Source organism: Medicago sativa, chromosome 7 (assembly GCF_051527215.1).
Source record: "Medicago sativa cultivar Bolivia chromosome 7, Bolivia_mono, whole genome shotgun sequence".
Classification (NCBI taxonomy): Eukaryota; Viridiplantae; Streptophyta; class Magnoliopsida; order Fabales; family Fabaceae; genus Medicago; species Medicago sativa.
This window is the reverse complement of record NC_140755.1, coordinates 18,392,053-18,404,435: the sequence shown is the minus strand read 5'-3', so window position 1 is coordinate 18,404,435 and position 12,383 is coordinate 18,392,053. Positions and strand designations below refer to the sequence as shown.

The following is a 12,383-nucleotide window of genomic DNA, read 5'->3' as shown; positions in this document are numbered from 1 at the left end:
TTTCAGGGTTTTATATTTTTCGGTTAAACTTTTATCATTTAGTGAACGTCGATCGAGTAGTAAACAATTAATAGAATACCAAAAAAAAAAAAATTGAACAAAAAGAAAATGATTTCATTACTAATGGTTATTAGACCAAGTATTTCCCTGTTCAACCCAAGCATCTCTCATATTCCACGCATTGTCTTCTTCACTTAAAATGAGAAGTATTTAGCCATGGATTTCAGCCTTGATTTGTATTTTCCAGCCACAGATTTGCATTTCCTACCCGAACCATTTTTCTCATCACATAATCAAGCATTTTCCTCCACATAGCCTCATCCTCTTGTGTTGAGAATCATGGAGTCAAAAGGAAAAAGGTCATAGATGTAAGTAAGATAGAGAGTATATGTGTATTCATGAGAAAAATACTCATAAAAATTCATATTGAATGAATATAGATTGAAAAAAGATAAAATGGAATACAATGAAGTGACATATTTATAGTCCTCTATGATGCTAACTAGAATAATTAACTAACCATAATCGTCTAACTATAGTAGTTAACTAACTATAAGCACCTAACTAACTCTAACTACCTGAATTAACTCCACATAACTTTCTACTATTTTAACAGTCTCCCTTAAACTCAAAATGGGGAAATTCATGAAATTTTTTGCCTCTTGTAATTTGAGGAAATTTCGGTTTACTCCCCTGCAATTTGGGCAAATTTCGGTTTACCCCCTGTTAATTTGAGAAAATTTAGGTTTACCCCCTACCATATCATCGATTTTATACAGTCAAAATTCATGAAGGTCCAAAACCAAAAAACTTCAAATTACAAGGCGGAATCCAAAAAGAAAATTTTACAGGGGGAAAACCGGAAATGACCTATATTACAGGGGGTAAAACACTATTAACCCAAAAATAAAACAATTCCAGGAGCTTTTCTCAAATACGTTTTTTGCAAACATGAAAAAGGCATATCTGAACCAAAACAACTTATCCAAAACACGCTTTCGGAATGCACTTTCTTCAACCAAAATGACTTTTCCAAAACGCGATTCCAATGGAAAATTTGGAGCATGAATTGATTTCCTTAACGCACTTTGTGATTCATTGAAACAAACGATTGAAACCAGTTTCAACCAAAATTGTATTCGCTGCCAAACTACGAAACTCTGGAAAATTGCAATGACACCTATCATGACGAACAAAAGCGAATTCATCCAAAATCGCTTTTTCAAAGAATTCATTTTTCCTTTGATTCTATATTGGTTATGATTCTAATTTTTCTTTTCAATTTTGTTGTTTCTGGTGTTTGACTCTGGTGTTGCGACAAAGGAAGACCTAGTGAATATTCCTTTGGGATCAAAAACAAAGATTGATGATTTGAAATTAGATGACGTTGTGTTTGTATCATCGCAAGAAAACTGAGACAAATCGCTGCCACAAACACAAGCGACACAAATAGGGATGATCGAACTGAATTTACTCCAAGTTAATTCCAACAAAACGGATGGGGGATTCAAGGATTCCCTAATCTCCGTTACGCATCTGAATCAAACCAACCTAATCTCGCATTGGGCAAGTTAATTTAAACCTTGCAACCACTTTCATCTTTTCTCTTTTATTTACTTTCTAATAACTTTAGCTAAATACTGAGTTGAACGACAATCCCTGTGGAGACGATAAACTTAATTCTTTATTACTTGATACGATTTAAGGCACTTCCCAATACTTTGTCCCATACACCATCAGGGTCGAAAGATCGTAACTTGGAGGACTATTTGAGTCCTTTTAAATATGTGAAGGATAAAATTCTTCTAATGATGGCAGAATGTCGTTGGTCGATGGTTATAGAAGACGGGCTATGTAACCGTCGAGCGTTACATCTTGAATGGGAATGAGACGTTTCAGATTGGTTGGCGGTCTGACCGCTGCAAGCTCATATCCCTATCAAGTGGGTGTTTCGAATAGCTTATTTTAGGCCTAACTGGATAGGGCCGGTTTGAGAAGAAATAGAATCACATGGTCTCAAACAATATCAAATATCCCTAAATCTGTAAGCAACGCCTACAAATTATCTCTGAAATGACCTCTAACTCTACTAAAATGACTCAAAAACATAGCTAAAATATCATCAAATGTTTATAAGGAGAGGTAATCTCCACCTCACAAGCCTGTTTTGTGAAAATGAATTTTCCTCAACCACAAATTTTAATATGGTATCAGAGCATATCAAATCCTGCCAAGGCAGGTCCCAATCCCGGGTAAAAGGAGAAGGTTGTGTCAGACCTCGACAACCAACGTAAAACTTTGTCGAATCTCTATGACATGGACCAAATATGAAATAGTTGTTGTTGTTGTTGTTGTATCAGAGCATAACAATCGGGTCACCCACCATATAAACTACTCAAGCCCAATGGTGTTGGACAAGGGGAGCTGTATTTGAAAAAACCTCAAGTTTCACATATAAAAGATAGGATTATATATGCGAGTTATTGAGAGTGTCACCTCTCACTTTACAAGATGGTTTTGTAAGGATCAATTAAATGAAATAAAAAAAAATTAATATGGTAACACAATCTATCGATCCGACCACCCACCATTTATATACACGCATCAAAGCCTAATATTGATGGACGTGAGGGTTGTATTGGGAAATATCCAAGTCCCGCAAAGGAAAGATATGTCTCTTGACAAGAGCTTTTAAAGAGTGACAACCCTCATCTTAAAAGTTGATTTTATGGGATTTTGTTAAACCAAACCACAACTTATAAGATGGTATCATATTCTCCTCCAAGATATGTTAGACAACCTATTATCAAATTTCTACTATTAAATCATCCACCATTTTATCCACACACCAAAGAGTTATGTTAAAGAGTCACACATCAAATGGAAGATAGTCTAAACAATTATTTATTATTTATAAGTGAAACCGATACTCATCTCACTTGAGGATTTTTTTATGGATGAGTTGAGCTAAATATAAAAACCTATTAGTTAATAAGAGCAAAATCTTCTTTAAATAATTAGCCACCGTTTAGTTTTTTCCTTGTCAACATATGGAAAAAGACAACACGCTTTTGTGGTTTAAAATGTTTGCCAGCCTGCGGTAACAAGCAAAAATATTCTTCACGGGTGTATATGGACAAAGTTCTCTTGCATTCTTCAAAGATTAAACACTCATTTTAGTTTCCAAAATTTACATGTAGTGTCATAACAAGCCCGTGACACATGAGAGAAACAATTTAATGGTGTTAAAGAGTGTTATTGAGTCCTCGTGAGCTTAACTTAGTTGATTGAGACAATTCATAAAATATGCAACATTACCAAAAAAAAGAGTATTATTGAAACATTCTTTAAGGATCTCAAGTTTTGAAATATTTGTTTAAAAAGTTGAATATTATAAATTACAGTACAGTTGATTATGACAAAATATTATTCTGAATGGACTCATAGAAGATTTGTATGATTTTTACAGTCAAAGTTTTACAACTCGAGAGTTTTCCTCAACTTGTTTTACCTATGTAAATTCAAATCGTAAACTCGATTTGTAAACTCGTACGAGTTTATCTAAAATTAAAGTTATGTAAAATTTATTATATACATTACATATGTAAACTAATATAATATTGCAAATACGTCAATAGTGTAAAATATGACTTAATTATAAAGACAATGTATACATGGTAACCACCATAATAAAGAGTTATGTTCAACTTAGCATCAAAATAAAAAATTAACTTGCAAAATCATTAGTTTCATAAGACTCTAAACCATTCAAAAAATCATCCAAAATAGCAAGTTTAACAAATTTCTAAAGTTGTTAATAAACCTATCCAAAAAATAAACTATTTAATTTTTTCAAAAGTTCAATCCTTCTAAAGTTTCATAACATCATTATCATCGGTGTCTTCATCTCCAAATACATGACATGAATTCACTTCGACATCAATTTCAGTACCTTGAACTTTAAAAAAGAATTGGGTTTTGAAAGAAAATGGGCCCAAAAAAATGGACCAAAATATAAAAAAAATGGTTTTTTTAAACGTAAACTCATAAACTCGGTCGAGTTTACCAAGTTTAACATGTGTTAACTCGGTCAAACTCGGCAAACATTTTGATTTCACCAAAAACCTAGTTTACCTCCGAGTTAACACGTTTTTGCCACAAAATTATAAACTCAGACGAGTTTATGAGTTAACGCTCGATTTATAAAATACTTACTACGGTTGTTGCGAAACTACTAATTAGGTTTGGAATGCTCTTCCTTAAAAAAAAAAAAAGCTTTGAAATGCTCTAGAGAGGAAGTATGACACTGAAGAAGTTGTAGCAAAAAAGTACATTGTGAGCCGCTACTTGAACTACAAGATGACATTACTAATGTAACCTCCTAGAATGTTACTCCCTTCGTCTCTAAATAATAGTCGTTTAAGATTTTTACATACAAATTAAGAAATGTAATAAATTAGTCAACAAACATACTAATTTTACTAAACTAACCTAACTATTTATTTTTATTATTATTTAAAGTCACATTTAGTTAAAGTTAAATTAAAAGTCGCGTTAAGGCATTAATTACAAAGGTGGTGTAAACATTGTCAACATAATTGCAGCCGAGTACTTACTTCACACATGGCTCAAGATGACTTTTTTCAAAAAGGAAACAAGCACACACAGATAAAGGAGGAGTAAAAGGCATGAAGAGCAAAGTTGGAAAAAGTGATTTAATTATGCATAGAAAACACAAAACGACTATTATTTTGCTACCTTTTTTATTTTCTAAAACGTCAATAATACTGAGACGGAGGGAGTATCAAAATAACATCACAAATGTAATATTTAATGCAAAAATCCGATTAATATTTGCACCACACTCATCCCAAAATTTATATGCTTATATCAGTGAAAACTCATATCATTTTCAAAATATTAATATTAACGTAGTATTTATATTAAATTATTAATATTAATGTAGTATTTATATTAAATATTTGTTATTTTAATGCAAAAATCCTTTAAATATTTGCATCACTCTTGTTGCGTATTTGTATTTATATTTGAGGAAACAAATTTTTATATCTCGATATAATAAATAAAAAAAGTGCTTTTAGTTCCCGATATGATTTTTTTTATTTTTATATTTGCACTAAAGATTTACATCGCGCTCGTTGTGAATTTTATTTCCATCGTGTTTTTTTTTTCAATTCGGAGAATCTTATCTTGAAAATAGGTACTTCTACACTTAAAAGTGATCACTTCTATCCAGAAGTCCTAGCTCAACTGACAAATACTTAAAAGTGATCACTTCTATCCAGAAGTCCTAGCTCAATTGGCAAAAATGTCGAAATTGTTAGGCCGGATGCCATGACCGGGGTTCGAACCCCGGTACCTCCACTTGTGTGTGTGAGTTTATAATGACTTTGCTATTTCGTCTATCTACTAAAAAAAAAGTGATCACTTCTAGTCTAAGATAAAAATACACCACTTATCAAATGAAACTAAATATTTTTTTTCTTCTTCTTCCTTATAACAGTGATCCATGGGAGTACTAAGTGTATCTTTGCTTCCACAAAATGTATAATTGATTCCAAAATTATTAAATTTTGTAAAATTAATTATGGTTAAAATTGAGTTGATAGTGAAGTGATTTATGTTTAGATACATTAATTTTTTTTTTTAAGTTTTTGCATGTGTAATTATCAAAATAGAGTATTTGTTTTACTTTGTTAATTTCTCTCTCTCTGTCTCACTCTCTCTATATAAATATATAACTTTTATTCAAAAATTACAATTAAGCCCATCAAATAAAAAAAATTGGGAGACTAATCAAGGTTAATTATGGGAAATGATTTTTGTATAATGGATGGATAGATTTTGCCATTTGAAAAGGAAAAAAGAAAAAGGAAAGTAAAAGCAACATAATAAAATGGGTAATGATTAAACGTGTTAACATTTTCAATTGCAAACACAGCCTTTTTCACACTGTATGTGAATGTGAATGTGAATGACGAGCATGTGGTGTGAGAGAGAGTGAAGCTCATTCTCCTTCTCAAAGTCGTCTCCACGTTCTCTTTTGCACATTTTGTGGGCTGTCTTTCTTCGTGCTGTACGTGCCACTGTCACCATATTGCTTTTTCCACTCTTTCTTCACAATTTTTTGTTTAATATTTCAGTGTTTGAGATCTGGGTATGCTGCATTTTCTTCTAGATATTGTGAATTTTCACTTTTGCTTTTAGTGTTGTGTAGACTATAAAGATTTTAGCTTTTTTTGAAAGTAAATTGTGGGTTTTGAAATTGTGCTTGTTGTTTGTTAAAATTTTAATTTTTTGGTAATTGGGTTGTTTTATGTGAAGAGATATTACCATTCAACATTGCTTGTAGAAGAGTTGATCTGTGTTTTTTTTTTTTTTTGAAAACTCAGTATCCGGTCCAGTACGGACTAATCTAGCGATCAATCCCACTGTCCACTGGCGGGGCCCAATTGAGTTGATCTGAAATCTGATGTGTGATCTGGAATGTTTGTGATTAATGTGTTTCTGTAGAAAAATATTGGAAAATTTTGAAGGTTGTTGAAGGGTTTTGGAATGTATGTAATGAGTGATAGTGCATTTTGTTGTTGTTGAGGGAAGATTTTGTAGAGTGGTATTTGATAAAGCATTATGACGTCGTTTGATTTATGTAGCCGACTCTGTTGAATGGGATAAGACTTAGGTTGTTGTTATTGTTGTGGAAGATTTGGTAGAGTGATGGCTACAATCCCTCTTTCTCCAAATGGTTCTCCTATTGCATTGCCTCCATCATCTGGCGCTGCTGTTTTACCACCTACCACTTCTTCTCAGTCCAATCAAACAACTAATACACCACCTCCCTCAGTTCCTCCTTTGTCGACGTCAGTGCCAGTAACTCCTCCTCCTTCACCATCTCTTTCTCCTCCTCCACCGTCGACTACACCGCCACCAACATCTCCACCACCAGCATCATCACCTCCACCAATTGTAACGTCACAGCCTCCTGCATCGTCAGCTCCACCAGTTGTAACATCACCACCTCCTACACCAGCTGCCACTGCACCTCCTCCAGCTGAAACTTCACCTGCCCTTCCTAATTTGTCTCCACCACCTCCATCAGCTGGTTCCCCTCCTCCTCAATCATCAAAGCCACCTCCTTCTGAATCAGTTTCGCCATCTCCTCCTCCTCCGGCACCAAAGCCACCATCTACCAAACCTCCTCCTCCTACACCACAAGCAAAGCCACCAAAAAGTAACACTCCTTCACCTCCTTCACATGATGCACCTCCTCCATCAGTTTCTCATACCCCTCCTTCCCCTTCTACCGATGTTCCACCACCGTCCACTTCTACTGTTGTTCCACCTCCATCTACATTGCCATCAACTCCTCCTTCAGTCCCTTCAGAATCTGCACCACCACGTGCAGTCCCTTCAGGATCTGCAGCACCTCCTGCAGCTTCTTTGCCTCGTCCTCCTAGGAACGAAACAGTTGCTGCTGGTGGTCCAACTGTGTCGTTGCCATCTATTCCAGCTGAGAAACCAACTGCTAGACCAACTGTTGATGGCTCTGGTAATGCAGCCACAAGCAATGCACCTTCAAATTCAGGAGGGTTAAATACCGGAGGAGCTGTTGCTATTGGAGTCGTTGTTAGTTTAGTTGTCATCAGCCTTCTTGTCATGGCTGTGTTATATGTACGGAAGAAAAAGAAGGGAAAAGGACCGATAGCTGATTATGCTGCACCTTCCCCATTTACCTCGTCTCACAATTCAGGTATTACATTGTGCACCGAAAACTATTAGCAATGAATGCTTTTTTTAGTTCTTCATGTTGTTTGTTATTCACCAAGATTATTTGCTATGAGTATGAATACTGAAGGGTTTTATCAACACTGCATACAGTCAAATTAGATAATCTTGTATACACTGGATTGTTAAATATGAATACTGAAGGATTGTTAAATATTCAATATAGACTCAAAATCAGAAGTCAACACCAATTTCTTTTCTTATAACATGAGATTCATTATTTTGATTTTGCATATATCTATATTGACAATTGTTAGGCATTACAACATAGCTTGCTATCTTCTGTAGTTTGCAGCTTTTTATTGGTTCGAATCTCAATTCTGTACTTTTAGCCCTTCCAAAAGAACAAAGTTTTCACTCATCTGAGGTGTCTTTGGTTTGAAAAATGTTAGATGATTACGATGGATAATTCTTGTTATACTTCACTTCTGATAAATTATGGAATTTATCTGCATTATGCTTGATTGGCAATGGCAAGCCACTACATAAATTCAACAAGTTTGTCGTAACTTTTGAAACTCAATGACTATTAAAAGTGTAAGTGGCTGCTACAATATTGGTTTTTAAAATTTGATATTGTCCTATAGGTACCTTGTTCTTGAAGCCTCAGCCTCAGTCTCCAGCCAATTTTATAGGGAGTGGCAATGGTAGTGAATTTGTGTATTCACCGTCAGAACCAGGTGGTGTAAATAGTTCAAGATCATGGTTCACATATGAAGAGCTTATCCAAGCTACAAACGGATTTTCAGAACAGAATATGTTGGGAGAAGGTGGTTTTGGTTGTGTCTACAAAGGTTTGCTCATAGATGGGAGAGAAGTAGCTGTGAAACAACTTAAAATTGGTGGTGGACAAGGGGAACGTGAATTCAGAGCAGAAGTTGAGACTATTAGTCGAGTACATCATCGTCATCTAGTTTCTTTGGTTGGTTACTGTATATCTGAACATCAAAGATTGCTTGTCTACGACTATGTTCCCAACAATACTCTTCATTATCATCTACACGGTAAGATTCATGTCTACGATACTGATGTTGTGTTTGAATTATATTGTTCCCTTGTTAATTTCATTATTATTGTATTTATAATTATCATCAACATTGATGCTCTGCTTGAATTTTAGAATCTAAGTAGGTTGTTCAGTAAGCTCCCATAAATAAACTGTTAAGTCCATGTTTTAGGTTTGAGGACTTTGGTTCATCTAAATTTTGATCTAAAACATGACCAGTAATTTAATTTTTTTACAGATGAAAATGCACCCGTTCTGAATTGGCCAATCAGAGTTAAGGTTGCCGCTGGTGCAGCTCGTGGAATAGCTTACCTACATGAAGATTGTAAGTTTATTCTTTTTCCCTCAAGTGTGTAGTTATTCGAAGAAGACATGAGTTTTTAATGGTACTACATGTTCATTTTAGCTTAGATTTTTTCTTTTGAAATGTTTATTTTTCTTTAAACTACACTCATAGAATTCCTCAGATATTTTTCAACCACAAGTGAAATGCATCATAGGTGGTTCTATTATTGTCAATTGCAAATTTAGAATGGCTCATTTTTTAAGCTTGATCTTTTTGGTTTTTATAGCATGTTGTATTCATCTTCTTATTTCTGTTTGATTATTTTTCAGGCCATCCACGCATTATTCATCGAGATATTAAGTCATCAAACATCCTTCTCGATCAAAACTTTGAAGCTCTTGTAAGTCACTTCATAAACTTTTTCTTTAAATATTATATGTTTAGTAAGTTGAATCATTCTTTAATGCCAGCTTATGTTGAGCATCTCCAATTTGATGTTTCACTTTTTCTAATTGGAACTTTTTTGTTTTATTGATATGATTTGGCAAACAGGTTTCAGATTTTGGGCTTGCGAAATTAACTTTGGATTCAAACACACACGTTACTACACGTGTAATGGGAACCTTTGGGTAGGTTAAACCTCTGTTTGCAGTATAGCTTGAGTCGTATTTCAGTGTTTACATACGGAATCATATTTGTTTCCCTTGAATTTTATTATTTTTTCTGCCTATCAAAATAAGGATAGGTCTCTTACATATATCCTATTAAAGCGGTTATTTTTATTGTTTTTTGCTAGATAAGTGTAAAAGTTTTATGATCATTGTCTGATTTCTTGTTCAATTTTAATCAGAACCTTAGGTTTATCTTATATGCATATTGTTTTTTAATCTGCTATCGATTATGCCATGTTATTAAGTCCTTTTCAATGTCTGAATCTTAGAGTTTATGACCTCGAGAGTATAAAGTATTAGGATGAAGACAAATAGTAGATTAAGAAGTTCAAAGGTCAATATGACTTTCTAAGGGAAAATTCCCTTATTGCACCGCAAAACCAGATTGCTATATTTTTATATTGTTTTGCCCTCCCTAATTCCTATTTATATGCTAGAGTTTGTCATCTTGCCGCTATGACGGTTGTGCCCCAATAAACCTTACTAATCCAGCTAATTACTAAAGAAATGGCTGCTTTTATAATACATCATATGTATTAAGGCCCTGTTTGGATGAACATCTTAATTGAGTACTTATAGCATAAGCGTATATCATATAAGTGCTTATATATAAATTATATGATACAAGATAAACAACAACAACAACAACAACCAAGCCTTATCCCACTAAGTGGGGTCGGCTACATGGATCAAATTACGCCATAATATTCTATCATAAACCATATGATAAAAGATAAAATTAAATTAAATTGTTTTCATATAAGTTATTAGCTATTTTCATAAGCTATTTTAGAGAGTATGTGGAAATAAGCTAAAACAACTTATGGACATGTCATAAGTTGTTTTCATAAGCTCTTCTATAAAGTCTCACGGGTGCTTATTCCAGTAGGTATGCACAAATAAACGAATATAAACGGGCCTTAAGTAGCTTACCTCTTTCCCACTGTCTCTTCGTTCTCTATTTCCCTCCTCCTGACTGCTGCTTGTCGCCAATATTGAATCATTTGAATACTGATAATTCTCAAGTATGTACTGTTCCCATTCTGAGTATATCTAATGGAGTAATTTGTTTGGAATCGCCATCGCCAGGTACATGGCACCAGAATATGCAACAAGTGGGAAATTGACTGACAAGTCTGATGTATATTCCTACGGTGTTGTACTTTTGGAGCTAATTACAGGTCGGAAGCCTGTAGATGCCTCTCAGCCAATTGGTGATGAGAGCTTGGTTGAATGGGTGAGTCACATATTTCTAGTAACATTTCTTTGCTTATTATTGTCATTTACATTCTTATTTTTGATATTTAGATGACATACATGTTGAAAATAGGTTCCAGGTTTTAGTGTCCTATCTTTGTTATTTGATTTGATATGGTTGAGCTTGTATGATTTTCACATGCTCATACACCTTTAACAACTTCTGTGGATGGAACTACTTTTTGGACTATCTTGTTCCATTTTGAAACTTATAAAACTGTTTTGTTACACTATCTGAAGCCATTTTGAGTTTTAATATATGACAAGAAATTTTTCCTAATTTTTGATGAAATTTTATCAATGCTGTATTACTGTTCACCGTAACTAAAATTTCAATTAATATTGAAGGATATTTTTGTGATCTTGCATTTAATTTTCTTAAAAATAGTACTCGATCGCATGATTTTCTATAGGTTGTTGTGATGCAAAAGATCCAAATGAAGGGATAGAGTCTCAAGCACATTAAATTGCTCATTATAACAATACTGAACTTATTTTCAGGCTCGGCCTCTGTTGATGGAAGCGCTCAATAGCGAGGACTTTGAAACTTTAGCGGATCCAAGATTAGGAAAGAACTACAATAGAAACGAAATGTTTAGGATGATTGAGGCTGCTGCGGCCTGTGTGCGTCACTCCTCAGTTAAAAGGCCAAAGATGAGTCAGGTAATTTCAGAACATGTCATGCCATGTACTCATTGTTTTGATTTTGAAGATACTAACTTTGTTGTGCGTGCTTTGGTTTGTTCATCATCACTTGCCAGGTTGTGAGAGCTTTCGATTCCATGGACGAGTTTTCAGATCTGAATAACGGAATGATACCGGGACAGAGTTCAGTGTTTGATTCTGCACAGCAATCTGCACAGATCAGAATGTTTAGGAGGATGGCTTTTGGAAGCCAAGATAGTTCTGCTTCCAGTTTCCTTAATGAGTCTCAAAGTAGTTATAGGACTAGGGACCAAGACTCTACAAGTATATTTCCTCAAAATAAATCTAGGTCTTGGAACTTTCGAGATGACGCTTAATATGTGCACGCGCACGCACATAGGTGGACCGGTGATTCACAGTAATATCTTGGTGAAGTTGTTGCATTTCTACCATTTTGCTAGGCAAGGTGCTGTGGTGTACTGATTTGTAAATCTTTAATTCTTTATACTATTTTGGTGACGAGTGACGGCTTTAGCATCTATGTGATTTGTAATGTGCCAATACTCAATCCAATAGAAATTACAGAGCTGTATCTCACGTACAATGTCATCAGATCAATTTAATTATTTGATATTAATTTTTAACTCTTTTGAAATTTCAGACGCACCCCTAACTATGGATCAACACCTAACCTGTTTTGAGCATAATGCTA

General features: G+C 34.4%; 1 protein-coding gene across 2 annotated transcripts; it reads left to right on the top strand.

The window, feature by feature from the left end:
• The first annotated feature begins 5,942 nt into the window (after nucleotides 1-5,942).
• On the top strand, nucleotides 5,943-12,315 carry LOC146904766 (proline-rich receptor-like protein kinase PERK8). 2 transcript variants are annotated; one of them, XM_085730311.1, is made up of 9 exons: nucleotides 5,943-6,097; nucleotides 6,414-7,771; nucleotides 8,394-8,810; nucleotides 9,051-9,137; nucleotides 9,428-9,498; nucleotides 9,651-9,727; nucleotides 10,859-11,006; nucleotides 11,528-11,689; nucleotides 11,788-12,315. In XM_085730311.1, the coding sequence occupies exons 2-9, from the start codon at nucleotides 6,739-6,741 to the stop codon at nucleotides 12,046-12,048; spliced, it is 2,256 nt and encodes a 751-aa protein (XP_085586437.1). In that variant the 5' UTR covers nucleotides 5,943-6,097; nucleotides 6,414-6,738; the 3' UTR covers nucleotides 12,049-12,315. The 2 variants fall into 2 exon arrangements, with proteins under 2 accessions (XP_085586437.1, XP_085586438.1); XM_085730312.1 differs by having other exon boundaries at nucleotides 5,943-7,771.
• The last annotated feature ends 68 nt before the right edge of the window (nucleotides 12,316-12,383 follow it).